The sequence below is a fragment of the Schistocerca gregaria genome, chromosome 3 (genome assembly GCF_023897955.1).
Source record: "Schistocerca gregaria isolate iqSchGreg1 chromosome 3, iqSchGreg1.2, whole genome shotgun sequence".
In the NCBI taxonomy this organism is placed as follows: domain Eukaryota; kingdom Metazoa; phylum Arthropoda; class Insecta; order Orthoptera; family Acrididae; genus Schistocerca; species Schistocerca gregaria.
In genome coordinates, this window is record NC_064922.1 from 416040349 (window position 1) to 416067033 (window position 26685).

At 42.1% G+C, this 26685-nt stretch overlaps 1 protein-coding gene and 1 long non-coding RNA gene across 3 annotated transcripts in view; one reads left to right on the plus strand and one right to left on the minus strand.

Annotated features, from left to right (window-relative positions):
- Positions 1-446, minus strand: part of LOC126354022 (uncharacterized) — a 39255-nt gene extending 38809 nt beyond the window's left edge. The window contains exon 1 of the long non-coding RNA XR_007565257.1: positions 237-446. This is a non-coding gene — a long non-coding RNA (uncharacterized LOC126354022). The remainder of the gene's footprint in view (positions 1-236) is intronic.
- A 135-nt stretch (positions 447-581) lies between these two features.
- LOC126354023 (UBA-like domain-containing protein 1) overlaps positions 582-26685 on the plus strand; it is a 120899-nt gene continuing 94795 nt past the window's right edge. For both annotated transcript variants that reach the window (XM_050003349.1, XM_050003350.1), the window contains exon 1: positions 582-772. In XM_050003349.1, the coding sequence (XP_049859306.1) occupies positions 665-772 (108 nt within the window). In that variant the 5' untranslated portion in view covers positions 582-664. The remainder of the gene's footprint in view (positions 773-26685) is intronic.

Here is a 26685-nt window from a genome sequence, read left to right on the forward strand (position 1 = left end):
GTAGGCATTAAAGGACTTTGCTAAAGAAACAATTATTATCCTTAACCTCCTATTGTGTAACCACCGGTAAGCTAGCTTATCGTTATTGTGATAACGTATTAAAGTCACAAACAGATTTTTTATTTATTCAAAGCTGCCTACACATGGACAAATGAGCTGAAACGTGATTGTATTTGAGAAGGTAAAGTGTGTGTTGTTTTCTTAGACCCCGACGTCAAACTCACGTCTCCACTTACTTTATGCTGCTTCTTGAGCGCCCCGTATTCATTTCAAAGCGTACAAACAATGCACTTCCATCACTCAAAATTACGTACACAAGGAAACATGCATAACTCAAAATCATTGCTAATTCTATACATGTCGTAAGTTTGCATCCACCACTTAGAAGCTGTAAGTGTGTATTATTTTATTTGATATTGTGCATGTGTCCCTTTCGGCAACACTGTTTTTACTTTTCCATACTCCGACTCGATACCGCTAAATTTGTTGTGCTGCAACAAAACGTGACTTGTAGGGGCGATGTGCTATTAGTGGAACAGCGAAACGCATTCAGCCAATCGAGGCACCGAAACTGACGTCATTCATGTCTGGGGGATGAGTAGTTTTGAAAACAAGTGTGGTGTCGTGACCTGTTGTGTATTATTTTGGCTCGTTTTCACGTAAAATGGACTCCTTGCGCGAGCAGGTGATGATCAATCAGTTTGTTTTGGCAGCAGGCTGTGCCAGAGAACAAGCAAAACAATTGCTGCAAGCGGCACATTGGCAGTTTGAGGTGAGATATTTGTAAACAAATGTCGACGAATGAAAATGGCTACTGTCTGTATACGCTGAAAGAACCACAATGCAAATTCATTTTGGTCGCGGAAATATCCACTAATATTGGAGGTATTTGTTCGTGACATATACTTGGTTTCGTTAAAGTTATTGTGCCACGTGGTGAATAATAACAACAACAAATACACGGGCAATTAAAATTTGAGAATGCACGTTGCAGTTCCTTGTGTTTTGTTATTGTTTGGTTTCTTTTGAACAAAACAAAACTGTTCGTTTTGCAGCCCAGTAATCAAAAATCTTTTTGTTGGAATGCAATTGTTAATGATGAAATGTTGCCAAGTGTTTTTAATTGTTTTTAGCTGTTGTTTGTTGTTCAGAGTACGTAAGTGACAGATTGAGGAGCAGGAAGTCGTGATCGAAAACTAACTGCCACTGTCAGCATTTGTTGATGTTAGAAAGCCAACTAATTTATGACAGTGTTTGCCATATGCGTAAGCTAAGCATAGAATTTCTCAATTATGCAAATTTTTGCTTCGTGTTTATTATGAATTTTGAACACGTGATAAGAGAGCATGCTAGTGAATTACGCCCAAAATACAGTAAATTAGACACTGCTTAGTATACATAGATATGTAGTCAGAGAATCCGAAACACCGGTAACAGTACATACTATGCACAGATTTCCGTAACTTTGAACTCTCATATTCATTTTATTTACTAACATTGTAACTGACATACAATTAATATGGAGGAAACCCTCGTATTAGCACAAGTGGTTGAGTCACTAATGACTAAAAGGGACGTGATCATTGACTACTAAATGTGTGTTTTAAGTACGTACTGTTTAAGTTTTGATATACGGAACAATAGCCTACATGAGATGGAATTGAATGCAGCAAAATTTTACGTGACTTACCATCTTCATATAAAAATATTGCTCATCGTGTTGTTTATAATGTTATCGTATTTCATATGTTATACTATCATATTCATGTAGAATCTAGCGTACAAACAAACGAAAATTATTTTATTCCGGAAATTCATTTGGCTACTTACGCAATATCCATGACAGTTTGATTGGTAGACAATGATGCAGGACAAGGAATTTTATATATATATCCTCCCTCTGCCTTTCTACTGACGCGATTCTTCCCTCGAGACAGAACACCCACTTTTCCGTTTTGATCGTCGGATTCCAGCGTCACTTCCAGTCTTTCCGGTATGTCACATAAAACCGGCGGGAGGGGGATGTTAAGAGCGTTTACTCATTCCGTTGCCCTGCAATAGAAAGAGATAAATAAAAGACCTCATTAATTAAGAAGAGCGCTGATCGGTTCCATCGTGATTTCCTCCCCCATCCTCAGGCAATCCATTGTTAAAAAGATGATGTAGAATAGGAAATAGTTCAAGGCTCGACTTTTTCCCCTTATGCCCTCGTTTCTCAGCCAAATTATCGACTCACAGTCTGGAAACTGTACGGTATCTGTTTTGTGGCGAGTTGTTGAAATGATTGTTGAGCGTTTATGTAAGTACTGTTTAATGTAACTGTTATAACTTAAATATTATGTTTCTTGATTATTTGTGTGAGCTGCTTTTGCTTTATTTGTGTAATACATAGATTTTTACTTCCTCTGGAGCTAACTTAATAGAATGTTGCTAGATAATCATGATACTACGTGTAGTACTTCTTGCAGTTACATTTAGTCAAATCCGTGGCACCAGGGACGCGTGCTCTTGGAGTTGTTTCCTCGGGGACGCTGTTTCGTGGTAGCCGAAAAACAATTTAGGAAGGGCAAAGAAAGAGGGAAGACTAAGTAGTAAGGGGAAGAAGCGAATGGGTTGAAGGATACAATACTGGGAAGGGGACAGAGATGAAAGGGACTTATGAGAAGACTCTGATTGGACTGTGGCAAGTTAAAGTTTCATAAAATCTACCTTTCCTTTGTAAAGAGAGGCTACTTTCTTATTTTCGCCTACTAGATGGAGCCAGTCCTTTTTATTCCAAGTGAGCCAATGCAACGAAAATTTTAAAAATTGTATTTTGTGAATGGTGCTTCTGTATGCAACGATTTTTGCATTGATCGCCCATGAAACATTCAAAACGAATCGCCTTATTGCTGGAAACAATCTAAGCAGCTATGGGGACCAACAAAAAATGGGAAAAGGGGTAAGCCAGCTAAGTCGAAGTTGACCTTCGGCCCCACCAACTCTAGATGACACCACTGAGTTAAATTCAGCAAATAATATAGTACTTCTCACTATTGTTGGTGACGGGTGGGAGTCCAGCAGACTTGGAAGTGAAACAGTAGTTCATACTATAGTGAGACCGAATTTAAAAGCGCCAGTGTGTGTGGCACAATCCAGAATGTATGTTCATTTGAAGAAATCTTTTAGTTATCCTTGTATTTTCCCAGTTACTAACGCATATTTGGTTCTCCCTTATATTAAGTGCTGTTAACAAGCATCTAAGAATGATTCAGTACCGAGAGGCGGTTCAGCTGCAGAGGCGAATTATAATAGGCAGACTGTTACGGCGTTGCAGTGTTGGGCGATGTAGAAATGTTGGTACAAATTCAGAATATTTCAACAAATTGGATTTTCTATGCGTTTACATTCTCAGTCGTTTTGCCTCCAGAACAAGCTAATATGTTAATTTTTATATGGCATTTGGGTGGCCTCATTCAGTCACTAATAATAAACTAGAGGAAATAAACTTAAAAAATTTTCATTAAAGTTTCTTAATATTTAATAGACGAATGTAACAAATGCTATTGCAATCACTTTCGAACGTTAAAGTCAATGAATTTTAACGTAATTAAATTGGGGAACACATGATGTCAGTGTAATCCTTGAAATTTTTTAGCATATCAAGATCGCTACAATTGTTACAAGTGGGCCGGTTTCAACCGCTTTGGGCGCATCTATAGCCTGAAGGCATTACATTTAGCTGTCGAAACCGGTCACGTTGTAATAGATCCAGCCACCTAGCCCTATTTAAAAAAAAATGTGTCTTTTGACTAGCACTTTCTTTTTGTCTAAGAAGGAATATTATGAGCCGGCCTCTGTGGCCGAGCGGTTCTAGGCGCTTCAGTCCGGAACCGCCCTGCTGCTACGGTCGCATGTTCGAATCCTAGCTCGGGCATGGAATTGTGTAACGCCCTTGGTTAGTTAGGTTTAAGTAGTTCTAAGTATAGGGGACTTATGGCCTCAGATGTTGAGTCCCAGCCTTAGAGCCAACTTGAATATGATGATGTCACTTGATGTTTACAGTGCAGGGCTAACTTCTTTTGAAACAGGTGTTATCCCTTTATATGGTAGTTGACTTCCTCTTACGGATTATACATCGAACTAAAATGTAGTTTGAAACATCATTCATGCGACCAGACAAGCGCCAACGCCACTCGACAATGAAGCGCGCTAGTCAACAGTATAGTACCCAAGAGCAGCCGACAAGCCCGAACTGTTTAGCAACAACAACAATGAAATTGTCGCACCATGGAGAATTCAAAATCAACGTGTAATAAGAGGCAGTGTGGTGACATTTCTCCCCATCTCCTATTTTCATGGTATGTTTATGACTCCGCTTAAACTACCAGTATAAGCGCGTACGCAAATTCCCTTACTGCAAAATAAGCTGGAGAAGGAAGAAACAAGAAATCACCAACATATTAATATCCTAGAAAACTGCCCGCCCGCTCTCGTAACCGAGTGCTGAGCATCACAATCTCTCATGTTGTGAATCCGGGTTCGATTACCAGTAATGCCAGGGACCGATTTTTTGGTGGGAGGACTGGACCGGGTTGCCAGTTACGGAGCTAGCTGAATGAGAGGTAGAGGCTCCAAAGCCGAAATGTCGACGACTGCAGAGAGTACTGTTTGCTGACACCCCAAGGAGATTAAAACCTCCGGTCGACCCCAGGTCGCTCATAAACGCATTCGAGATGAATAGCTGAGGGTGACACACGGTCGGTCGACTGTCGCGTGGTCTTCAGAACCTAGTCGCAAGATTTTCTTTACTTTGAATACTTGCATGAATTGTTTTCTCAGTAATCATCAACATTAATATTAGGGCGTATTCGGCATAGCAGGGATATGATTTTAGGGTTAGTGAAATTTTGTTTTTAGTGTGTTAGTTTGTATCTCGCAATGATTTTAAGCCAAGCTTTCCCGTAAACTGCGGTATAACTTTGAGAAGGTGTGGAGAATTACGGTTTTAACGCCCCGTTCACTGCAGAACCAATGGAAACGGAACAGTCCCTGATCGAGGAAGGGGAATCGACTGTGTCCTGTTCAAGGGAACCAAGCAGGCATTTGCCTGGAGCGTTTTTTGACTACGAAAAACCAAATTCCACCCGAAGTTGAGTCCATTGTATCACACCAAAGCGCCACCTTGTTCAGTGGAAATAGTTTTGTTTTATGTGAGTTTTTAAAGGTTTCGTTCAAATGGATAGACTGAAGTACAGTGCCCTCATAAAATTTCTTGTTTCTTTCACCAAGGGAAGTTCATCGAAAGCTTGTGATGTGGTTTATTCGAAACCTGCTCCCTCGCTTTCAGTAATTATGAAATAGGTAGCTGAACTCAGGTTTAGCCGTATTTCTATAGACGATGAGTGATGTGAAAGACGTCCTATATCTGCAACCAAGATTTTGAGAGATGTGGTCATGAACGATCGATGATGAAAGGTAGTAGCTGACCACGTCAGCAGAGCAACGAATTTGCCCGTAAAGTGATTTGGTTGTGGAAAAATTGATAGTTCTGATTTACGAACTGTTGGAGTATCCACCCTGTTCATCAGATGTGTCATCTCTGACATCACCTGTTCGACGTCTATAAAGCGATTTGTGACTGGGTATTGTTTCGAGTCCGACGAGAATGACATCTGTTGGTGCGTGTTTTGCAGACCTATCAGAATCACTGCTTCAGAATGGATTCTGCTCAAGTACGAGAGGATTATGAAATAAAATAATTGCAGTTCACTGCACATGACCGGCTGTCAAAACAGGAAGTCTGTTTCACTACTCGTGCAATTTGCAGTAACAAATGTTGCTTCCCTGTATATTTAGCGTTCACGTCTACATCACTAGTAACAATTTGGACGGTAGATCTGAGAATTTAATTTTCTTTGGAATGCTCTATTGGCCCTTAGAGGGTCTCTCGGAGACAGCTTCGTTATGTGACATCGTGCGGCGTATTTTTTGGTAAAAAGACTGCGTACCCTTTGACAAGCAAAATACCTACAAACTCCCACGCAATTCGAACGCGAAAATTCGTCTGATAGTACGTCAGACATTCCAATTTTCCATAAAGATGTCCCTTTATTTAGAATTTTCCTGACATCTAATCATTCAAAAATGGCTATTAATGTACTCAAAATTCCCCTCTTTTACAAATATACACATACATATGTACAGAGAGAGAGAGAGAGAGAGCGCGCGAGCGCTTTGTATCATGAATTTTTAACTATATAGCGGGTTGCCATCTTTGGCAAATGTAGGGACGCTTCAATCGATAGGTAGCTCTTACGAAATTAAATGTGCAATTCTTGCTAACTTTCGTCAGTTTTTGTCCTCGCACAAAATTTGAAATACACAGACGTACTTTCTTTCTGATGTAGTGGGTCTGCATAAGTTTCCTCTTCTGTAGAATATGCTGACAGGCCACTGAGCTGCACCTATTATAGTTTACTTTTACAAGAAGTTCGCTTTCCATAGATATCACCTGAAGTCCATTTCACTCATCAGTACACAAATTTTTCCTCGAGGAAACCGCACGTTCTCTGTGTATGTTGTGCACACAAGAATGAAAGACATAAATCTCACTGTTTTTAGTAAGTAAGGAAATACAGTTCGGCAAAGAAATGAACCCATTTTTTATCAGTTGGTAAATCTGAAGTTTTAAAAGTTACAGTGACACTTTTTAATCCTGCGAATTCATTGAACAACCCGTCACCGTTTGCTTTCATAGAGTGGTCATTTACAATATCTATAAGACTATGAAAGGTCATCTCATCTTTAATGCTAAGGACACCGAACTTTCTGAAAGGCGAGGTTTCGAAATTAAACCACTTATTGAGATAGTTTGGGCGGCTTCTCTGATAAACGTTAGCACTCTCTATCCTAAATATTTGCGGATAATCTAAAGTATTTCCCGTGCAGACCAAGTCTTTGCGTATTTTGTGACAGGCTAGATGCTCTATGAGGAGGTAGCATATACAGGGTGATTTAAAAACTTCCGAAGCGACGTAGATGGCAGTGAGACAAGTGATTTAATACACGGTGTCCCACTCGAAAGAGGCCTCACAAACATGTGTAGTAATTCCGCTGAAATTGCACCATGTAATCTGTGGCGTTTGACGCGGCAAACAAGATGGAGAGCAGTGGAACGGTGTTGTATCTTCACGGCGGGGGAGGCCGCCATTATCGCTAGAAAACGTGACTGTGCATCATTTGACACAACAGTGTGTTAGTGACTATCGCTGTGCTGTCGGACAGCCCATGTTTCTTGCGAAACAGTGTTGGTTTTCATTAAGATATGTCAGCGTATGTTTGTTGAAAGGTTTGGTGACCAGCATGTACCGCGTAAATGCCGAGTACAAAAGTTAGTGAACAAGATGGAGAGCAGTGGAACGGTGTTGGATCTTCTCGGCGGGGTAGGCCGTCATTATCTCGAGAAAACGTGACTGACGTGAAACACCGTTGTTGGCCTCTTCTGCATAGTCTGTTCAACGTTTATTTCAGGAATGTGGTATGTCACGGAGTAGAAGTCGCGAGCCCCGAAGAACGCCAGCATGTCTCCATACCGGTTTACAGTTGTTCAGGAACTGTATGTCAGTGTCAAAGACAAACGCATTACATTTTGTCGTTGGTTTCAGCAATTTATTGCTCAGAGGCCAGGATATTGCATTACATATGGTTCAGTGATGCGTGGTTCCACATCTCTGGCTATGTAAACTCTCAGAATACACGTTTGTGGTGTAATGAAAATCCTCATGCACTAGTCAAGCAACCCCTGCATTCACAAAAGATTTGCGCGCAATTTCACAGCGTCGCATCATCGAACCAATTTTTTTCGAGTCTACTATGACAAGTGTAGCTTACATCGAAAAGTTACAGGAATTTGTGAACCAATTGGACGACTAAGAACTTACCTTCGGCTGGTACCAACAGGACGGCGCCACATGCCACACGTCTCGAGTGACCGTGGCCGAGGTCGGTCGAAACATTTTTCGCCGGCAGAGTGATGTCGAAAGAACTGTGGCCCCCATGGTCACCTGATTTTTAACATGACCTGACTCTTTCCTCTGGGGTGGCCTAAAAGGCTAGGTCCACAGGAACAAACCACACAACTTGGCATATTTACGAGAGATCATCTGTGAAATCCAGGCAGTGATACCAGCGGTTCTGACAGCAACATTATAGAATCACCAGCGTCGAGTTGAATTTTGTTTACAAGTCCAGGGCGGTCACTTCCAGCACCTTTTGTTATTCACCTTCATTTCCCTATGAACAAAGCGTGACATACTCACTTCATTTTCTCATTTTTAATCAAAGCCTATAAGTGTAATTTAAGCAAAGGTTTGTTTGTGTGGCCTCTTTCGAATAGGACAAGATCGTAAATGTGGAACGTGTGACGTCACCAGCTGACCTATCTCGCCGCATTTGCAGTTGTTGAGCCTGTCGGTCTGTCGTACTTGATCATCCCAAGCCAAGTTAAGAATTCAGCGCGCTAAGACCCTGGGCCCAGGTGCGCGACTTTAGTGTGTGAAGCACAGGGCTCGAGTTGTGTGTCTGGCAGTCCGTATATATATATTTTTTTTTTCGTTGCGTTAGACGAGGTAAGATTACTATTTTATTTGCCAATCTCGTGGTCTTTCCTGTTTTACTGCAAATTACAGCACAACAAAAACCTACCCCATATTGCGTCACAAATGAACTACGTTAAGTAATATCCCCCCCCTTTTTTTTTTTTACGGAGGGACAGAGCGGAAGACACACAAAACTAGAGCAGCTTTTACTTGGATACAGTGGGGGCAATAGTTTTGAAAATTCAACGTTTACAACAGATCACATTTGCAAATTTACACCCAATCACATTTACAGAATGTGTTCAAAATTTGCACCGTTTGCTCGAATGCAAATACTGCATCACTCAGTCACTCCACGCGCAACCGCTCGCCGACTGTGATGTGAGTTACCTCGTCTGGTGACGCCACATGTTCAACACACTTTTTTAGGGTGTTTATTTCTTGGTATTTGCGACATCATGTGTCTTACATAAATTACTTGTCTCAGCGTCATGTACGTCACTATGAGGGTTTTTAAACGTTCAGAAGCATCATGCTGTATAATGGATATTCAGCGGGTTCCGTAAAATAGCAGAACAAGCAGTGTTTTAGTTGTGTGTCGCTCGGTGAAACAAAGAAAAGCAACAGTTTTTGCATCTGTGAGCAGATATGATACAAAATTGAGAAAGCAATGCGGCCAGTTTCGATTCGACTCAGTACTCGCCGATCTGATGTAGTTTTCCTGTGTTATTGTGCGTCTAAACGGCAGTTACAATCTTTGTGTGACCATATGTTTCTCTATCACTAGTTTTGTGTTGTCTGTCAGAGATAAAGAGAATGTGCGGTCTGTTAGATGTCCTATAGTCTTACAAAAGCCACACACATTACAGAGATCCTCGTGAAGATATGCGTTGCGTATGATGTAGTTCATTAACAGAGCGTCTAATCGTTTTTATCGTGGACATTTCGGAGCCCGTGGAAGTACGGTTTTCAGGAGCTGTAAAATACTGGGTGGTTATAATTAAAGTGGCTATACTTACAGAGGTCTAGTGTGTGGTGTAGTTATTATATGGCAGTGAAACTCGGTAGATACGTTAATGCAGAACCGATTTACGCAGGAAACAAATTAGTTCCAGTCATTTGACAACCCATAATGTAAGTGGAAAGTTGCCATCGTATTACTTTGTACAGGCCGTAGTGCTCCACACACACCTCTTAGCCAGTACCTACGGCCACTAAAGAGTAGCAAAAAGCAGCAAAATTGTGCTATGCAGTTGAGGCCAAGGGTCCTGTTGCCCATGGAGCATAAAGTGGAGGTGGGGCTGCGTGGAATTCTTTTGTCTGCACTTCGGTGTTACCTTTTATTTACTGACAGCAGTTAAACTTTTTTTTTTAAATTAAAAATACGTGAGTTGGAAGTAGAAAGTTATAAATTTACGGTAAAATTTAAGAAGAGAGTAACAGAAGACTGGAAAGAATATATATAGGTATCGCTTTTCCAACATTACCTTGGGAACGGGACACGGTATTGAACTTCAAGTCCAGTGTCCGCATGTTGTGTTACCTATTTTCGTATTGTCTACATGAACACCCCTCTTCAGGAAAACTCGATTTGTTCAGTTCATGTTGATCTAATCGATGTCGGTGGTGTTTGTTTGTGTGCTGTATGAATAAATGTTTGTTAGGTTACATAACGACTATTACTAGTACTAGGTTAGCTAGTGAACCAATCCTGCATGGCTTTGGAACAGTCTCCTGCCTCTGTGTCGTCTGATTAAGTTATACACTGTTCCCACATAGCTGTAGGAGAAATAACAAGCAACCACTAATTATCATTAATCTTGTAGAAACGTTTTTGTTGGGTAAAACTAGACTTTTTGTGTAGTGGGCCCATTAATTTTGTGTAATTGTATAATACGCTTGATTTGTTTCTGTTGTGTTTGATTTTGCTTGCTCACCTTATATTAAATTTATATTACATTTTTATTACGTTTACAGTGATTTGTTCATTTATGAACTACTTAACAATGTTGGGTACAGGTTTAATGTAGATTCTAGAACATCTAACCACAGACTATTCTAATAACTTCAACTTTTAATTAGATTCATTCATAATCCATTCCTTATATCTAAAATTCTCGTGTCATAGTGTTAGTTGCCATACTCCTCTGAAACGGCTCGATCGATTCTGATGAAATTTTACACGTATATTCGGTAGGTCTGAGAATCGATCGTGATCTATTTTTCATACCCCTAAGTGATGAGGATGTTCCACTCCAAAAATTCTCTTCTTATTTTTTGGACAGAAATTTTTTTTTTATGATGTGGCATTAAAAAATACACACAACATTAAATTTTCACCCTTCAACCACCAACCCCTATTTTCTAATAGCGATTTTAGTAATTTAATAATTTTCAATCACAGTCGATAACTTATCAATTATCACTTGATAAGTTATCCCCGTCAGGTGTCTACCGATGATAGTCTTTCACTATGCGATAGGTAATTGAAGAAAACGTACCAAAAGCAACGACTCGAATATCCCTCTTTAAAGTCAGTACCGCCATTAGACTGTTTTTTTATTTGCAGTGTTTCATTTACACGATCATGATTTCGGCTTCAGAGTGCCATTATACAGTGTCTAAGATGTGTATAACACTTAAAACACTTGATAATGGCACTTGAAGCTGAAATCATGATCCTTAACACTGCAAATAAAAAGCAGTCTAATGGCGATACTGACTTTAAAGAGATATATTATGACTGTGGCCCCACATTATGAAAAAAGTATCGAATATCCCTCTTTGAATCGACGTAACTAGACCGAGAAATTAAACGTGGTAGCACGTGTCATTCGCCAAACCGACATTTAGGCCTAGCGCACACGCATCGATTTTTATCGAACGATGCGTGTGCGCTTGACCTTATTCATAATGCTGGCGAACACGTTTCCACACGAAATTGCTGCTATGTTTGTATGCTCATGGACGAGCCGTGTATCGGCTGTAATTGTTAAATCCGCGCGATCTTCCGTGAAACGTTAGAACTAATAATGGCCGATACTGCCGGACTTCCCCCTACCCCTTTCCTGACTCCCTACAGACTTTTCGACCATTATTATTGTTTGTGTCACGGGCTCCCGCCAGCAACGGCTGTTGTGTTACACGTATACACTGTGTTACACGTATACATTATTCTTATAGACTAGAGATAATTTATATGGCAAAACAACGTTTGCCCGGTCAGCTATAACATATAAAGATTTTCAGAGGCGGAACTAAGTTCGCCGGGTATAGCTAGTATGATATAAATTGCAATCTTTGATTAATGTTCACGTGAGTAGTTGTGCATGTTTTATGTTATGTATGTTCTCTGTATGTCTGTTATGTAAGTGTTGTAACTGTGACTCGTTTCATCGTCAGTACTGGAGATATTTGAGCTATCTAAGTCGGTCTGTCTTCGTCTTCTGCTCCTTCTGTATTGACGTGTGTCTGTATACGTCATGTTCTGCTTTGAGATGTTGGTGATTGTATTCAACTGCCTCTGCGTATCTGGATTCCTCAGTGCATCGCATAGTGCTGTTTCCGTTAGTGGAACTGTGCCCCGGCGGGGTTGACATGGCGCAACTATAACTGCTCCCTAATATTGGGGAAATTGAATAGTCTTGACAGCCCTACCACTCTCTTCTCACTCTGTTTTCCAAGTGTCCATACACCAAATTTTAGTTGGCGCCTATCTTCTATGTAGTGCCCAGTGATCTGCAACACTCACTCTCAGGTCTAACCACCTTCAACCAGTATGATTATATCAGTTGTGTGTATTCCATGTACTACAAATAGCGAATCAATTATGGGGTGCCGAGTGCTCCAGATAGTCGAAGTAGCACACTCCTCTGCTCCACCCAACACTGATCCTGTTCATGATGGAGTCTGTGTGCCCATATTCTAGCTGCAAAACTCAATAATGACTTGAAAAGTGCACAGCGGTACATTTGGTGTGTGAATAGTCTGTGTCGTGTCGAATTTAATGTCTCTAGTTTGTGATGTATACTTCCGGCTTTGTTTGTGATTAGTCTTATGTGTTCGTTGAAGCTATGTCGTTTCGCGTTTTATGTTTGTGTTACGTATTTTACTTGCTGGGTGTCTTTGTAGTGATCCTTAAGCATTATGGATGCAGTTTTTCTGTGCTGCTATAGATAATTTGGTTTGGTTGCACCATTGTTGTATTGTATGTAGCATACCACTGGCGAATTTTCCAACATTGCTTTTGTGTTGGATGATATCACAACTGACAGGTAATCAGCGTATGTAACAATCTCGTCTGAACGTTCATTTACCTCAGTTAAATTCAAGAGTGGTTCAATTGTAATATCCCAGAAGATGGGTCTGCAGTTAGAGCCTGTGGACACCCTTTGGTAGTCCTTTTTACAACCTTGTGGTGGCCCTCTTGCCACTCAGCCACTCTGTTTCTACAACAATAAGGAAGACTATTGTACAGGGATCCTGGTTACCTGTAGTTCTTGAAATCGTGCAAACATTGTTGGCCACGAAAGATTATCAAAGGCATCAGCAATGTCAGTACTTCTGTAATGTTTTTTCTCCAGTTTAGAAAGCCCAATTAATTGTGTCCTCTATAGATTTTCCCATCTAAAGCCAAATTGGTGCTGACTAAGGCCACGGAGTTCCCTGTATCGTGGAGACGGTTATACAGAAGCCTCTTGTGGACCTTAGCTAATATATTTAATAAGCAAACTGGTCAGTACGATTTTGCTTCTGATGGATCCATATCTGTGGCTTTTTCAAAAAAATAACTACGGTGTTGGTTGTTTTCCAGACTAGAGGCACATGTCAGTGATCAGTATGGCTATAGAGAAGAGAGACTGTGCGCATTTACTGAAACTGTTTTATGTAAATGGCAGTAATTACAGTGGTGTATTGAGAGAGTATCCCCAACTGAAAAGTTTGAGGGGAGGCCCGATGCCATTAAATGGTTTAAAGAAGATAATGAAATTCCGTAGAAATGTTGGAACACGTGAGGCAATACTGACCCTACGACTTATCTCAGAAGAAAGATTAAGGAAATGCAAACCTACGTTTCTAGCGTTTGTAGACTTAGAGGAAGCTTTTGACAATGTTGATTGGAATACTCTCTTTCAAATTCTGAAGGTGGCAGGGGTAAAATAGAGGGAGCGAAAGGCTATTTACAATTTGTACAGAAACCAGATGGCAGTTATAAGAGTCGAGGGGTATGAAAGGGAAGCAGTGGTTGGGAAGGGAGTGACACAGGGTTGTAGCCTATTCCCGATGTTATTCAATCTGTATATTGAGCAAGCAATAAAGGAAACAAAAGAAAAGTTCGGAGTAGGTATTAAAATTCATGGAGAAGAAATAAAAACTTTGAGGTTCGCCGGTGACATTGTAATTTTTTTCTGTCAGAGACAGCAAAGGACTTGGAAGAGCAGTTGAACGGAATGGACAGTGTCTTGAAAGGAGGGTATGAGATGAACATCAACAAAAGCAAAACGAGGATAATGGAATGTAGTCGAACTAAGTCGGGTGATGCTGAGGGAATTAGACTAGGGAATGAGACACTTAACGTAGTAAAGGAGTTTTGCTATTTGGGGAGCAAAATAACTGTTGATGGTCGAAGTAGAGAGGATATAAAATGTAGACTGGCAATGGCAAGGAATACGTTTCTGAAGAAGAGAAATTTGTTAACATCGAGTATAGATATAATTGTCAGCAAGTCATTTCTGAAAGTATTTGTATGGAGTGTAGCCATGTATGGAAGTGAAACGTGGACGATAGATAGTTTGGACAAGAAGAGAATAGAAGCTTTCGAAATGTGGTGCTACAGAAGAATGCTGAAGATCAGATGGGTAGATCACATAACTAATGAGGCGGTATTGAATAGATTTGGGGAGAAGAGGAGCTTGTGGCACAACTTGACTAGAAGAAGGGATCGATTGGTAGGACATGTTCTGAGACATCGAGGGATCACCAATTTAGTATTGGAGGGCAGCGTGGTGGGTAAAGGATGTTGTCTGCAGTAGGTACTGGGAGAAGAAGAAGCTTGCACAGGATAGAGTAGCATGGAGAGGTGCATCAAACCAGTCTGAGGACTGGAGACAAGAACAATGAAATTCTAAAACATGGATGAGCCTGGCGTGGCTCCTGGAAGAGGAAGGCAGTGAAAGTTATTGACAAGGTTGCCGTTGCTGTGAGTGACCCTGCAGCAAGTGTCCCGGCCAGTGCTACCAGTACGGAAAGTTTTGAGGTCTGCATTACTCGGTACCCGAACAAGATCCAGACAGTGCACCAACTGAAACCACCTCTTCCGCAGCAACTTTTTGAATTTGCTCTTCGGTTTCTGGCACCGATGGAAGTCGATGACATGTGGCGGGCAATATTCTTTTTAGTGACGAGGCACATTGTACTCTACAGGATGCAGTGAATACACAGAACTGCCAAATTTGGGGTACTGTTAAACCGCGTGTTGTGCGCAAGGAGCCATTACACTTGCTGCGTGTGACTCCATGATGAGGATTCACAAGCACCTTTATTCTCAGTCAGTTCTTTACAGAGAACACACCTACCCGGTATGTTACTAATCACCCAAACAACTTAACGTGAAAACATGCATCCTTATAGAAGTCTGGTGTCATGGTTCCATTTCTTTGCCTAGTATTTGGATGTCGTAATTTCGGATCTAGGCCAACTTATCCATGTGCACCTCGCAGTGATCATGCATTGAAAACTTCTGATTTTGTATCGGTGAACTGTGACAGTTGAAGGCATTTTCTGACCTAATGTAATGCATACACCACTAAAGTAGGGATTGTATTCATACAGAAAATCGTAATGAAATAGAGGAAAAGTCTAGAGAAGACAGACATTTGGTGTAGGGACTGGCAGCTGATGCTCAGCATAAATTAATGTAAATGTAACACATTGCTCATAAATGGGCGGAAAACCCCACGGTTTTCTGGTTACATGATTGGTAATCGTCACTAGAAACAGTAAGGTGACAGTTGTAAAAATATCTTGGAGTATAAAACCGAAGCTAAAAAAAATGGTTCAAATGGCTCTGAGCACTATGGGACTCAACTGCTGTGGTCATCAGTCCCCTAGAACTTACAACTACTTAAACCTAACTAACCTAAGGACATCACACACATCCATGCCCGAGGCAGGATTCGAACCTGCGACCGTAGCAGTCGCACGGTTCCGGACTGCGCGCCTAGAACCGCGAGACCACCGCGGCCGTCTAAATCCGAAGTCATTTGAAGCAGAATGACCGTGTAAAACTTGTCGTAGGAGAAGCAGATACCCAACTGAGTATCATTAAAACAATCCTGATAATATGTAATTCATCCTCGAAAGATGTAACTTATAAAATCGTCATCGGCCTCTATCGAATACTGCTTATCAATCAAGGAACTCGACAAACCGCGTTAATTGAGAATATCCAAAGGAGCAGCACTTTTCATCACGGGTTTGTCTATTAAGCTCAAGAGGTTCAACGTCAAGGAGAAACTCATCAAACTCCGGTGACCGATGTCACAGGAGAGGTACTACGCATCACGATACGTTTTACTGCTATAATTCCGATATCATATGTCGGAAGAAGAGTCAGTCATATTACTTCTGCCGGCCGCGGTGGCAGAACGGTTCCTAGGCGCTTCAGTCCGGAACCGCGCGACTGATACGGTCGCAGGTTCGAATCCTGCCTCGGGCATGGATGTGTGTGATGTCTTAAGTTCTAGGGGACTGATGACCTCGGGTGTTGTGTCCCATAGTGCTCAGAGCCATTTGAACCATATTACTCCTCCCATGTACTGCTCTCACGTGAGGAAAAAGCGTGCAGGCCAAGTCGTGGGGATTTCCTCAACTAGACTCTTACTCACAGACAGCACAGGATGTCTTGGAGATTGTGTTCAAGGTGTAAGTCAAGAGATTTTATAGGCTGCCTGTCCGCATCGTGCGTTAAAGCCCGCGATAAAACTCACCAAAGGAGTACATAGTACAAGGAAAAGTCATGGAAGAAAAATACACACACACAATATTTTACAGAATTGCAATGTTTCTTCAAAGATTTTCTAATTTAGTTAACAGATGAATGAACCAAAGTTCGATTTACACTGGACGCCAACAACAAACTACCCCACGAAACGGTAAATGGTGGTGTCTTCACCGTAAACACAGCGTCTCACTGCCCAGAACTGGACAGTGAAATTGAGCTTAGGAGCGCTCTTCGACGGTACAGAAAGACTGAATATAGTTTCAGCATTAAGAGACCAGCAACGTTGTAGAATTTATTAATGGACGAATAAAAATTCGTAATATGTTTTCGTTGCAAAGATCCTGTTGATAAATTTTACACACTGCTGAGAACTGGAAAAAAGGAAAAGTACAATAGGAGATATGTAGGATATATCATTATTAACAGCGAAAGCTGGAAATATACCAACCAAGCAAAGTTACATTTTCTGGCCCTGATGGACCAATCTAGACCGACCGACCGCCGCGTCGTCCCATGCCAATGGCGCATTGTGGATGCGGTTGGAGGGGCATGGGGACAGCACACCGGACTCCCGGCCGATGTCGGCTTCTTGACCTACGAGCCGTTACTTCTCACGCAAGTAAGGAGCCAGTTGGCATCCCGAGGCTGAGGAGTAAACCCCAGTCCACTCTTCCCATCAAGGAAAAACCTGTGGTAGTACCTGAGCATAGCAGCCAGACACGCTGACCTCTGAGCTACGGAGGCGTACAAAAATTACCATAATAGATGAACAAACGTTTCTGTCGACATGAGGTCACAAACGAGGCAGTCCGAGAGATAATTGCGAATGTATTGTTAGGTGATGCCACTGACTTCATTATCGAATACGAGGTATCTGAGAAAATTGATGAGAATGACAACACTGCGAACGATCTGGCAACGCTGTGTTCTACTTGTGCAGACCGGTGTGTTCATCCCTTCCAGATGCTCAGAGTTTCAGCTCCGTACAGCTGTCACGTGATTTTTGAGAGCGCTTTCAGTGGAGTTGGTGTTTTTTGTTGTGTGTTTCCAAAATGGAACAGCGGAATTTAGAGCGACGGTATGCCATGACGTTTTGCGTTAACCTTGGGGAATCCGCGAGTGTGACCTTCGAAAAGTTGAAACAAGCCCATGGGAAACATTCCTCATCAAGAGCACAAGTTTTTCGCTGGCATAAATCGTTTTTGGAAAGCCGAGAACACGTTGAAGATAAGCCTTCTTCAGGGAGACCTTCAACTTTAAAATCCAACGGAAACGAACGTGTGCGTGGTCTTGTGAGATCAGACCGACGTTGAACAATAAGTATAATTGGTGACCTGTTAAACGTAAAGACTTGCACCACACATCAAATTTTGACCGAAGTTTTGTACACGCGAAAAATTTGTTCCAAAACGGTGGCGGAAAACCCCACAACTGAGCGGAAGAACAATTGAAGTACATGTGTGTTGATCGTCTTGAGAAGATTGCCATTGACCACAAATGGTTCAGTCGTATAATCAGAGGTGATGAATAGTGGATTTTGGAGTACTACACTGAGACATCTTGACCGAAAAAAGCTCGACTGGGCAAATCAGAACAAAGTTGACGGTAGGGTTATTGTGCATAAAGAATTTGTCCCTCCAAGATAAATTATCGACCGAGTATTTTACAAAGATGCCCTTGGAAGGCTCCCATATCACACAGCAATTCCCATCACGGAATTTTTGACATGAAAAGTTCCTGTTGTTCCACAGCCCCCATCCTCTCTGCTCTTGATCTGAGTTCTTGTGACTTTTTTGTTTTTCCGAAACTGAAAAAGTCTTAAAAGGGCGTCATTTTATGACGAAAAAATTATGACCGACATGTCAAAGGCCCTACCAGTTGAAGCCTTTCAGCGCTGCAACCAAAATTGGGACCAACGACCCGCCTCTGTATAGCTGCCGGAGGAAATTACTTTGAAAGGGACAATATTTTTGTTTGGGATAAAAAAGGGAAAAAAGTAAAGAAACAGGTTTGGTAGATACAAACTTTTCGTTTAAGACTCCATCCAATTTGGCTTAAATTGCAACCCCGGCGTATATTAACAAGTAATTTAATATTGTCGTCTCAGTACGTTACATATTACAGTTTACTGCCTACTGTATTTGTTACAGGAAGTTTTCCTTGTGTCATCCTCACATTTGAATGCAATTCTGCATTCGTCTCTGCAGTGTGTTACGACAGCATTCCTCCAAACACTCCCAGATCATCTCGTAAATCTTGACAAGAGTATGAAGTTCGATAATCCATTTCTTCAACTGTATCAATGGTGTACTGCGTACTTATTATTTTAGAGAACCGTAGACAGAATCGTCCAGAGGACTGAGGCCAGATGATCTTGGATCTTGGCCAAAAAGCAGAGCCTACTTGACCTATCTTGGACCATGCTGGCTTGTTAGATATCGTCTTAAACGAGCAGAAAAAGGTGCTGATGCTCCATAATGGATCTACCACGGTCCCCAGCTGAATATTACATCTAGTTAGATGCGGACTTAATCGAAAAGTTTACTTTCAAATGCATTTGTGTGAACTAGAAATACGTTTCATACTATAATCAGTTGTGGTTCCCAGCAACATATTCCCAAGTCGTTTGCGAACCCAGGTTTACAGGAAAATTTTTGCTCCTATTATCGTCTATTTTCATTCATGTCAGTGTTCGCTATTAATTATGATACTGGTACAGACAAACAGAACATGAATATTTAGATGGCAGCACTTGCAGCTCATCTTCTGTATCTTTGTTTTCTTTCAAATAACCGAGTATAGTCAAAAAGTTTCGTGTCGGTGACACAATCTGCGGGGGATGGCGCGGCAACAGCTTGCTTTGGAAATCTGTGCATTGGATTGCCTATTTATAGCCGTGGACTAATTCAATGCGACAGTACTAAGCGGATGATTTGTCGACATGCTGTGACACACCTGCAAAAAATAAATAAATAAATAAAATGTGTGTGAAATCTTATGGGACTTATCTGCTAAGTCATCAGTCCCTAAGCTTACACACTACTTAACCTAAATTATCCTAAGGACACACACACACACACACACACACACACACACACACACACACACACACACACACACACACACACACACATCCGAGGGAGGACTCGAACCTCCACCGGGACCTGCCGCACAGCCCATGACTGCAGCGCGTTAGACCGCTCGGCTAATCCCGCGTGGCACACCTGCTCCCTACTGCAGCTACGCCATAGTGCATATTACAGATCCAAACTTGGAGAGATGGTCTGTCCAATGATATAAGTTATTTTTCTGTATTTCTTGTGGTTTTCGCGCAGTCATTCACTGAAGCTCTTACGGTACTTAGGAATAAACCTGTACACAAATTTTGACGTTTGTAGATGTCCACAACGTACCAACGTGTATATATTTTCTTACATATAGTCATTGACATTCCGTGGCGTTTGATGTGACACCACATACAGTGTGAACTGATTTTTTTTTCGACCGCTTACTCACTCGTTTTTAATCAAATTCTCTCGGGGTTCCAGCCGCGCGAATTGGTTTAAAATCCACGAGCTTTCGACCGAGTACTCCTCCGCCGTTGTAAGTGCTGGCCGACACTCGACAGTGACGCTCATTCCTTGTTGCTCAGCGTCTCCTGCTGACAGAAGAGTATCGTGTATTCTGAACTGACTCACGTACAGAGTTCGACAATGGTTCTCAAGAGAGCGTGTTACATTGCTCGTACATGGAGCGACGACGAGAGTCCATTTTCGCGTCTGCTGAGCCTGCCCTTATTCGTAGGTCACTTCGGTATCTTTATTCGTAGACCACTTTTGTAAGAGTAACGTCTTTCGGAATAATGAAAAAACAGATTTTCATTGAAGTATGTGTACATTTCTGAGTTTTCCATTGCCTAAAAAGTGCATTACCTTTCGTTCTGTCTTCTTTGCCACGAAGAACGCGCTCATTTTTGAAAATATTTGGAGCTTTCAATAACTGTCGGCAAATTACTGGTTAGTAACAACATCGACCTATCCTCTCATGAGTATGAGACAAATAATAACGCTGAGGGTTGTGCATCAGTCACCAGTGCAAAGCGGGTGCACTCTACTATGATCTAAAGACATTTGTATCGATAAGTCTTAGTATAATTGAAGGTAATGTGTGCAACCTGTTTCATGCCTTTTCAGGGAAGAATTGCAATTGTTTGTTATTTCACTTATTTTATATCCGTGTATAAACCTGAAGCAGAAAACTGGTGTGTGGACTTTCATGAATATTTCATTACTGCGGAGCTCGCTCGTGTGAGTTTGGCAAACATCGGCACCATGTTTTGATAGATCAGTTACTGGCAAAGTGTATACGCAGTCGTTGTTTGAATTCCATGTATCAAAAACATTAATGGTGAACTGTTTGAATTTGTTAAGACGTTATACTGCCTTATCGTGTGAACGTAAGGTGTTGTCTCATCCAAAAACAAAGTGTAATATACTGGTCGGTCTCAGTAGCTATCCCACAAGTCCGTTGTGCAAGTGCGTGTTTGCCGATCCGAAGTCCAAGTCGTATACAGAATCGGAACCCGGGAATAGCACATTGAACTGCTTCTCGAGCCAGTGGTCCATTCTCGGTCCTCAACACACTCCATCAAATCGAATTAATGGTGATGGTCCAACAGACGAAAACCAATCTGGTATGAATTCAGATGGCTAGATCTTAATCCTTCTACGTTTCAGTTATTTACTGTCTGTCCCTAGCATCTTTAGTCATACGAAATCAAACTTGAATTATTTATCTTTGTACCTGTTGATGGCCCATCAATGGAAAATCGGCTAGTTGAATAACCTAATCTAACCCAAGTCTCATGTACACACACCAAAAAAAAGTTTTCCATCGCCTCGGTTCCGATAGTTCCGGAAAATGTACAGAAAATTGGAATAGAGATCAGCATAAACATTATTTCCGCCTTTTTTGCTGCTCATGAAAACCACACATTGCATGTTTACCACCATACAGCGAGAGCTTCAGAGGTGGTGGTCCAGATTGCTGTACACACCGGTACCTGTAGTACCTAGTAACACATCCTCTAACACGGATGCATGCCTGTATTCGTCGTGCCATACTATCCACAAATTCATCAAGGCACTGTTGGTCCAGATTGTCCCACTCCTCAACGGCGTAGATCCCTCAGAGTCCATAAAAAGCCATTTTCAGTCTGCCCCAGGCATGTTTGATTGGGATCATGTCTGGAGAACATGCTGGCGACTCTAGTCGAGCGATGTCGCTATCCTGAAGGAAGTCATTCACAAGATGTGCACGATGGGGGTACGAATTGTCGTCCACGAAGACGAATGCCTCGCCAACATGCTGCCGATATGGTTGCACTATCGGTCGAAGGATGGCTTTCACTTATCGTTCAGCTGTCATGGCGCCTTCCATGACCACCAGCGGCGTACGTCGGCCCCACGTAATGCCACCCCAAAACAGCAAGGGATCTCCACCTTGCTGCACTCGCTGGACAGTGTGTCTAAGGTGTTCAGTCTGACCGGGTTGCCTCCAAACACGTCTCCGACGACTGTCTGGTTGAAGGCATATGTGACACTCATCGGTGAAGAGAACGTGATGCCAGTCCTGAGTGACCCATTCGGCATGTTGTTGGGCCCATCCCCACCGCGCTGCATGGTGTCGTGGTTGCAAAGATGGACCTCGCTGTGGACGTCGGGAGTGAAATTGCGCATCATGCAGCCTATTGCACACGTCCTGTGGCTGCACGAAAAGCATTTTTCAACATGGTGGCGTTGCTGTCTGGGTTCCTCCGAGCCATAATACGTAGGTAGCGGCCATCCACTGCAGTTGTGGCCCTTAACGAGGCATGTCATCGACAGTTCCTGTGTCTCTGCTGTCCGAACAACATTAGTTACGTTCACTCCGAGACGCCTGGACACTTGTCGTATTGAGAGCCCTTCCTGGCACAAAGTAATAACGCAATCGAACCGCAGTATTGACCGTGTAACCATGGTTTAACTACAGACAACACAAGCCGTGCACCTCCTTCCTGGTGGAATGACTGGAAGTGATTGCCTGTCGGACTTCTTCCGTGTAATAGGCACTGCCCATGCTTGGTTGTTTACATCTTTGGCGGGTTTAGTGACATCTGTTGGCTCTGCGCAGGGACTTAACTTATGAGGTCATCAGTCCCCTAGAACTTAGAACTAATTAAACCTACCTAACCTAAAGACATCACACACACCCATGCCCGATGCAGGATTCGAATCTGCGACCGTAGCGGTCGCGCTGTTCCAGACTGTAGCGCTTAGAACCGCTCTGCCACTTCGCCCGGCTTAGTGACATCTCTGAACAGTCAAAGGGACTGTGTCTGTTATACAGTATCCACAGTCAACGTCTGTCTTCAGGAATTCTGAGTACCAAGGTGATGCAAAACTTTTTTTATGTTTCTGTAAAACAGATTCAAACTTCTGATTTCAAGTGAGTTAACATGTCAAATGTTTGACGTTAAGCATGTAAGCAAGAAGTTTTGGAAAGGTTTGTAACTATGTTTTGAGTTTGCTAGAACTCGCGAAGTGATGTCATTAGCAAACATTGGAGGGGTATAGTCTGGGTAATTTGCAGTCTGTTTTAAGCACAAGTTTGTTTTTCACGTATCTCAGTGTTTATGACGTCATATTTCCTGAACCATGTGTCGTGTAGCGATAAGATTTTGCAGGTATATTCAGAGTTATTGTGGGTACTGTATGCAAGAGTATTCCGAACAGAGTGAGTAGTAAAGAAGTAATGAATTAAACCGTCTTGCCTGGTGCGGCAGTTTTTATTGAATGAACGGCGAAAATACAGGGTGTTACAAAAAGGTACGGCCAAACTTTCAGGAAACATTCCTCACACACAAAGAAAGAAAATACGTTATGCGGAAACGCTTACTTTTCATGTTAGAGCTCATTTTATTACTTCTCTTCAAATCACATTAATCATGGAATGGAAACACACAGCAACAGAACGTACCAGCGTGACTTCAAACACTTTGTTACAGGAAATGTTCAAAATGTCCTCCGTTAGCGAGGATACATGTATCCACCCTCCGTTGCATGGAACCCCTGATGCGCTGATGCAGCCCTGGAGAATGGCGTATTGTATCACAGCCGTCCACAATACGAGAACCGGGGTTGCGTAGACAAGAGCTTTCAAATGCCCCCATAAATGAAAGTCAAGAGGGTTGAGGTCAGGAGAGCGTGGAGGCCATGGAATTGGTCCGTCTCTACCCATCCATCGGTCAGCGAATCTGTTGTTGAGAAGCGTACGAACACTTCGACTGAAATGTGCAGGAGCTCCATCGTGCATGAACCACATGGTGTATCGTACTTGTAAAGGCACATGTTCTAGCAGCACAGGTAGAGTATCCCGTATGAAATCGTGATAACGTGCTCCATTGACCGTAGGTGGAACAACAAACTAAAATCAACTATAACATGGAAATTAAGCGTTTCCAGACACATGTCCGTATAACATCTTTTCTTTATTTGTGTGTGAGGAATGTTTCCTGAAAGTTTGACCGTACCTTTTTGTAACACCCTGTATTGTAAGCCAGAAACTGTTTTCCTTGATTTATTTTGTGGGGGTTGTCAGGGAGAAAAAGTTGTGTACAGGTTTGAAATTACGTGTGAAGTTCGTTGGATGTTCTCCTCAAATACTGGCAAACCTGATGAATGTAGTACGGGTACCTGCGCCCCGTGAGTCATCACTGCCTCAAGACCCATGAAGTTTGTTGCAGTAACGCTTGTCTTCCTGTTGCCGGCCGCGGTGGTCTCGCGGCTCTAGGCGCGCAGTCCGGAACCGCGCGACTGCTACGATCGCAGGTTCGAATCCTGCCTCGGGCATGGATGTGTGTGATGTCCTTAGGTTAGTTATGTTTAAGTAGTTCTAAGTTCTAGGGGACTGATAACGACAGATGTTAAGTCCCATAGTACTCAGAGCCATTTGAACCATTTTTTGTCTTCCTGTTCTAAACATAAGATTGTACCTGTTAATAAGCAGATTGTAACAGCGTTTTAAATTTTAAAATCCGGTCAATAATTTTAAAATGTTGAAAATCAAATTTTTGTTGCTTTAAGGTCGTTTTGGTTGGCAACCTGATAAATCAAATTTTTGTTGCTTTAAGTTCGTTTAGATAGGCAACCTGCTACAGGAATGTGCACCATGAACCGAGTTAGTCGGTTAATGATATAGATAAATACCGAAGAATATTACACAGGTATGTGTTTCTCGTTCACACACAAGTGTGTGTTTTTCGTTCGCAGTTTTGAAGAATATGTAGATGCTTTGAACGTACATCCATGCTGTTTATCAACGCTCTTGGGTAACCTTGTTTACACTCTAGGATATGTAACAACCCGTTTCAGATATTTTGGTATTATTTGGCAACGTTTGAGCGATTAGACGTGCATTGCTCAAAATTCACCCTTCCATTTGTACCGACATGATGCGAGCTTCGGATCTCTGTTCTAGGAACTGTAGGTCTCTTTGTACCTGCCTGGAGGAGGGGATTGTTAGATCTGTGGAAGGCAAGGCGTACCGGAAGCGCCAAGTCTGGTAAAGTACTGTATATTAACTGATTCTTGTGAAGGCCAAAAATGGCTCTGAGCACCATGGGACTTAATTTCTGAGGTCGTCAGTCTGTGATGGCCACTTTACTGTTTACCGTAACAGGGAAATTCGTCTACATGCCATATTATTTGGGCTGTTCATATCCAGAGAGGGATATGAGCATCGGAATCGCTCTATCCCTCGAATTTCTGGATTGGGTTAAACGTTGGCTCATTAAAAAAATGAGGTCATTGAAAAAACCCCTGGATTACGCCATTAAGATGTGTCGTAACTGATATTTTAAAATTTGTTGTTGTTGTTAAAACAATTTTAGTTCAGCAATTGGCCAAGTAGTGTGTTAAAGCTGGGGAATAGGGACGTGCTTCTACCGCGAGCCCCCAACCCCTTATTATGAGAAGGTAAGGGCCGCAAGTTCAAAAATATAGTGCCGTGAGACAAGTAATCATTCTGAATTGAGATTCCCCTGCCCCAGTGCCAGCTAGACTGGGCTCAAAATAACTAAGTTCTAGAAGACCAGCTCTCTCCATTCCGGGACGGAATGATGTATGAGTAAAACAACGAAGCCATTACAAGAGCGAACGGTGAGGAGCGGGCCGCCATCACGCCAGTGGTGAGCCTCGGTCTTGTGCATCTCTGGTTTTAAAAAACAATTTTAAAGAAAAAAATGGAAATTTCACGTTAAGGTTTTTCGTTGGATGATTTCCGTTTCTTTTTTCGAAAGCATGACTAGACAAATTCCTCGATCGCTTTGTTCAAATTTTGGTAATTACTCGCCTTGAGAGAAGGGCTATTTGCAGTTGCGTTATTGCAGTGCCTGTGTTGATCCGAAGGACGACGCAAAGTTTCTTCGGACATGCATGCATGTCACGCCTGAGATTCTATTTCTGTCAATGACTCTCCGTCCAGGATAGCTTTCTGCGTCCCCCCTACCAATAAATATTCATTCCAGTCGCAATTATGTTTGTTACTCTCGTTGCGGCGACTACAGCCGTTATGAAGTACGTGAAATGTATTCGCAGTTGCGAATATCGACAGTCAACAGCTCCATAATGGAATGACTACAACGAAAGTATGTGTTGGACCTGGTGTTGAACCCGAATTTCACGCTTATTTCAAGCGGTCGCTTTACGACTTGGCTGTCCGAGCACAACTCACGGCCTGACCCAAACTTCCATATATCGTCAACCATGTGTCTACATCCTGTACAACTATTTTAATTGAAAGTCACTTTCGGTCCTTTAAGAATTCACCCACACATTTGAAAGTCACTTGCCCACTGTCGGCGAATAATACGAAAAATCTCGTGACTTGCTTGTCAGAGGGTACTTAACAAGGGAACCTCCCCATCGCACCCCCCTCAGATTTAGTTACAAGTTGGCGCAGTGGATACGTCTTGAAAAACTGAACACAGATCAATCGAGAAAACTGGAAGAAATTGTGTGGAACTATGAAAAAAATAAGCAAAATATACAAACTGAGTAGTCCATG